A 5457-nucleotide genomic window follows, 5' to 3' on the forward strand; every position below is an offset into this window, starting at 1 on the left:
CCCTAATTTTTAGGGTTAGGACCCTATTTAAAGGACCTTAGGTCATTGAGACCTCCCTTACCTTCAACATTTACTCCCTCATTCTGTCATTTCGAAACCCTAACCCTTGAAAGCTTGTTTTGGACCTTTAGAGTGTTCTTGGTGCATTGTGGAAGAAGAAGAAGTTCACTATTGAGGATTGTTGGGCTTGGAGCTTGTAGATCCATATCTTGCTTTACATTTTCCAACTTTTGGAGGTATAAAGTTCACACCTTTTTGGTTCTATGGTTTAGATCTAGTCTAGGGTTTAGTTTTGCATAACTTTTGGTCTCATGGTTTGGTTCTTGTGAGTAAAAGCTGCTCCAGAGCTCAAGTTTTTCACTTTATATTGTTTTTAAGGATGTCATAAAAATGAAGTCTTTGTTGCTATTTCTCACTCATGCAAGAGTTTGAGGTTAATAAAGAGTGTTATGGACTTAGGGTTTGGTTTTGGGATCTTTAAGCCTTGAAAAACCTTAAAGTTGTTGACTTTATCATTTAAGACCTTCCCAAGATTAAAATCTATGAGTTGGATGTTTAGTCTTTAAGTATTAAGAGCTTAAAAGTTGTTTTGGATAATAGAGGTTTATGTAGGGAGTAACCTCTGAGTATGCAGGGCATAATGGGTTATGACACATACCCTTTTCTATGAACACCCAATACATAGGGCTTAATGGCGAAGTACTAATGGCATACTCCTAGAAGTGCATTTCGGGCCATTTTGGGCCTTAAGCGATGTTTTGTTGGGTCTAGTTTAGAAAGGGTGGAATGGTCTTTTACCATTAGTAAGAGAGATTATGTTTTGAACCTAGATTATAGGTTATTACCCAAAGTATTAATTAGGGTGTGTTTCAGATGTGTTCAGTGTGAGGAACTTAGTACCATCCAGTGTGTGTATGCTTTGGTTATCTTTAGATTGAGGTGAGTAATATCACTATACTCGTAGGTCGAATGCATTAATGTCAGCCCACTGGATTGTGTATGTAGGATACTAGTTGTCTTTGTGACTCTTGCATGTTTGTATGATCGGGTTGAAATACACCCCAGAGCTAGGCCCATGAGTATATGATGGGTTGAAAGAAACCATAGAGCTAGGCCCATTATTGTGCATTAGGTTGAAATAAACTCCAGGGCTAGGCCCATGATTGTATATTGGGTTGGAATATACCCCAACGCTAGGCCCAACTATATGTTTGATTTGTGGTACTTTAGGGAGCTCGCTAAGCTTTGTGTTTACAACTTATGTTTATGGTTTCAGGTACTTCCGACACGAAAGGAAAGGGCTTAGCGTGATGGCACAACATCCCCTCATGTTTCCGCATTATGATTACTTTTACTCTAATGTTTTTGATAGTTTGTATCATGGTGGACTTTGATACTTATGATGTATGGAATTAATGATTTTAAAATGAAAAATATTATCACTATTTTTGGGTCGTTTCAATGTGCTTCCGCCTTAATCTCAATTGGGTTCGTGTTCTAGCTATCATTGATCATGATCCCATTAATCTTGTTCTTCCTATTCTTATTGCCTATCGAGCCATGAAAAAAGCTTGTATTTTCATCCCCTTTTACGGCCGAACGAATTCTAGATTTTTTATTTAGATCAAGAATTATCACTTTTTCAAGTTCCGTGATTTTTTGGAATCCATATCACCTTTCTACTCTTTTAGAATCCATGAACGCCCTTGATTTAACAATATGATCTACCAAGTCCATATTGTTTTTTAACATCTTTCGATCTTCCACCTCTTTTGGATAGCTAATCGCCCTCCATTCTTTTAGCTTCATCTTTAAATGCTTGAATTTGGCAACAAGCAAACTATTTGATGTACGAAATCCTTCAAAATGAAGCCATGTGTTAGCTACGATACTAGAAAATCCATCCTTATCCATCCACAACTTAAAAAACCGAAATGGTATGGGTCCAAAGTCGACTGTTGTAGATGACAGAAGAACTGGGAACTGGTCTGATGTCTCCCTGGGGAGGACGGTGACAACGACATTCAGGTGAAGAGATAAGAAATTAAAGCAAACTAAAAATTTGTATAATTTGCTTAATTTCAGGTCATCATGACAGAAATAAGTGAACATGTAACTACCCATTTTGAGATCAATCAACCCTCCTTCATGAATGAATCTATTAAAGCCCATTGCAGTTTGTGCACAAAAATTCAAGTTGAATCTTTCATAAGCTCTGTGAACAACATTAAAATCACCCGTTAATATCCAAATTCCACCTCTTTGTTCTTCGAGATTAAGGAGATCCGCACATAGTTTCTCTTTAACAAATATGGTATGGGGATCGTAAATATCAGCTAAAACGACTGTTTTGTCAATTCCAACCCAATTGTCAATGTTGATCGGACAGTAATGAGATTTAATAACCTCTTGGGATGTAAAGTCAAGAGGATCCCAAATGTTAGATTATGCCCCCAAATCTACCCATTGTGTGAACTCTCTCCACTTCTTATTCATCAAATTCTAACAACTCGCCACATTTATTTTATCTCCGTCCATCAATTTTGTTTCATGTGTACTAATGAACTAAATGTTATGTTGTTGACCAATCTCCATACCCAAGATACCTTATGTTCTCCTATTCCACGAATATTTAATGTCAAGAGATTCATTGATTAACATTCTTCTCCCCACCTTCACCCATAATTTCTTTGAAGATTGGTTACCCTTTGCTATCTCAAAACCAAGTTCATTTCTTATTTCGATTGTTTTCTATCTAAGCAAAACTTTTACGTTTATCAATATTGATTGACCTCGTATTTAAATAACAATTACAAAATTTGTATCATAATGTCTATTCAAATATTATATTTATTGCAACGAATATAAAATTTATTTACAGCATGATCAATACGATTGTTTTTTTGTATTTAATGACTAATTACTTTATATGCCGTTCAAAAATAAAAATAAATAACTATGTATCTTCAATTGAAGTGTCATATCTTTTGATTGAATTTCACATGATACTTCATGTATTTGAACTTTTAGTTTTTCCAACTTTTATTTATGACACCATTAAATATCCCATGAACTCCTATTTGTATTTTGAGTTTAGTTTTTCTTTTTTGCAATTTAAATAATTCTTCTTATATAAATTATAGAATATTGTAATTTTACAATGGTAAATCATTTTAGTAGAAATAGAAAAGTAATAAAACTATAACTCGTATAGTTGTATTTATTTAAAAAAAAATTAAACATAATTCAATTCTAAGATAAAATAGGTTCTTTATAATCTTATCATTGTTAACAATATATAAATAAAGGTTTCTCAATATTAACGATTAAACTCGTTGATATATGTATTGAGCTAATTAAGAATGACACTGATGATATAATATTTGAAGCTGATCTTTCGAATATTATATATATCGAACTTTCAAATTAATCAAAATAAGGCATGGATATGAACTGGTACATTCAAATATATGAAAAGTAATTATTATATATATTTGATATTCACAATGAGTGATAACTTATTATCTATCCTTGCATAAAAACCTCTATTACATTTTTTAGTACACATAAGTGCTCCATGTATGCTTTATGTATGATTTTAGTGTAACGTCTTATTTTCACACAAAAAAAAAAAAAAAAAAAAAAAAAAAAAAAAAAAAAAACTCGTTTTATTACGGTAAAACTATTTATTATATAATTTGTATTAAAAAATCATGTGTTCCAAATTGCATTTGTTGAAAATCAGAGTAACACAAAATGTGAAATCTTCATTACTGCTGATAAATGTGTACAGTCACCCCCTACGTCTTCCCACAATAACCGATGATACATGAAAAACAATAACAACTTTGTAAACACGAAACTTAGTGGGTTTCCCCTAAAATACATCACATAACAAACAAACAAGCGTTCATATTGGGTCCTCAGTCATTGGATTGGAATACCTCCGGCCCATTGTCTCATGACATAAATACCCCGGGTTTGTTGGTCAGCCTCCTCAACCCAACCGCTCTTCCCGAGCCTCTGTGCATACAACTTACAGCAAGCCCGTACCTGGTCTCTTGGCCTACAACACACATCAGGACCACCTCAACCCAAACCGCCACAATATGTCGACATATAAAAAATCAAGGATCAAGTAGGCACATAATACATGCAATTATAAATCATACAGCTTACTACCACCTACTAGACTCTTCATAGCATACTGCTCCACTACTAGCTAATCTCCATGGAATGCATAATCATAAGTAACCAGAGGTGAGATAGCCACCCGAATAGATGATCCTACTCTAAAGCCACAACCAAACAAGGAACATGAAAGGAAGCCTGGATCAAGTGTTCTTGGGATATCCTACATGACTACATAATGCCCCTAGGGCACGCCACTAGATGATAACTAGCCTATTGGTATTCTAACCATCATATCACTATTGTTGCATCCTAACACACAAGGATATATATATATATATATATATATACACACACACACACACACACACACACACACACACATATATATATATATATATATATATATATATATATATATACTAGCAGTGTACCCGCGCAAAGCGGCGGGGCGTGTAAATTCTTTCGGTGATATATTTCATTTACAAAAATGTTATGTTACAAAAGAAAGTACATGTTGAAGACAAAATAATCAAACTATGGTGTTATTTGGGAGATGAAGTCATTTTTTGTTCCTGGACGGTGGGCTTTATAGTAGAGGAAGGAACAAAGAGGTATATGCGATTGGAAGGATATTTGAATCAACATGCTAAATTTAAGGATATCTAAAAGGGTTCAAAATTTGAATGAATCCGGGATTTAAGGGAACCATATCAAATTGCTGAGAAATATAAGGAGATTTGATGATAAATATTTGAATTCAAAATGTGGTTAAAATTTAATATTATTTTATTAATGATTACTTGTACTATCAGCTTCATCATTTGGACGTCTTAAAAAATATTATTATTATAATTAATCTATTTTTAGAAATAGTTAGATTTCTTTTATAAGATAGTAAAGATATATATATATATATATATATATATATATATATATATATATATATATATATATATATATATATATAGAAGATCACTACATGATAACAACGTCCTATACACAACGATACATAGTCACATTTTGATACCTGGTTTTATCCAGAAACTATGCCTTTGACTCCTTAAAACCGTAAACCAGTCCGTTCTGGCAACTAGGTGTTACATTTAGTGAGTAAGCTATGTAGATTTATGATTTATGTAATTATAGAGGTCCAAAATAAAATATCGTTAAGAGCCTATATTTGACATATTGGTTATCGTGGTGGGATTTTAGTTTTTTTATATCAAGCATTATATATATATATATATATATATATATATATATATATATATATATATATATATATATATAGTAAATTAGAAAATGTTCGAAGACCATGTATGT

The 5457-nt window shown here is 32.8% G+C and overlaps 1 protein-coding gene across 1 annotated transcript; it reads right to left on the minus strand.

Annotated features, from left to right (window-relative positions):
* Positions 1 to 1671: 1671 nt before the first annotated feature.
* LOC145030292 (uncharacterized) lies at positions 1672 to 2467 on the minus strand. Its single transcript, XM_078978682.1, has 2 exons — positions 2464 to 2467; positions 1672 to 2345 (listed from the first exon to the last, which is right to left on the minus strand). The coding sequence occupies exons 1-2, from the start codon at positions 2465 to 2467 to the stop codon at positions 1672 to 1674; spliced, it is 678 nt and encodes a 225-aa protein (XP_078834808.1).
* Between the last annotated feature and the right edge of the window lie 2990 nt (positions 2468 to 5457).

The sequence above is a fragment of the Lactuca saligna genome, chromosome 2 (genome assembly GCF_052625555.1).
Source record: "Lactuca saligna cultivar CGN05327 chromosome 2, ASM5262555v1, whole genome shotgun sequence".
Lineage (NCBI taxonomy): Eukaryota > Viridiplantae > Streptophyta > Magnoliopsida > Asterales > Asteraceae > Lactuca > Lactuca saligna.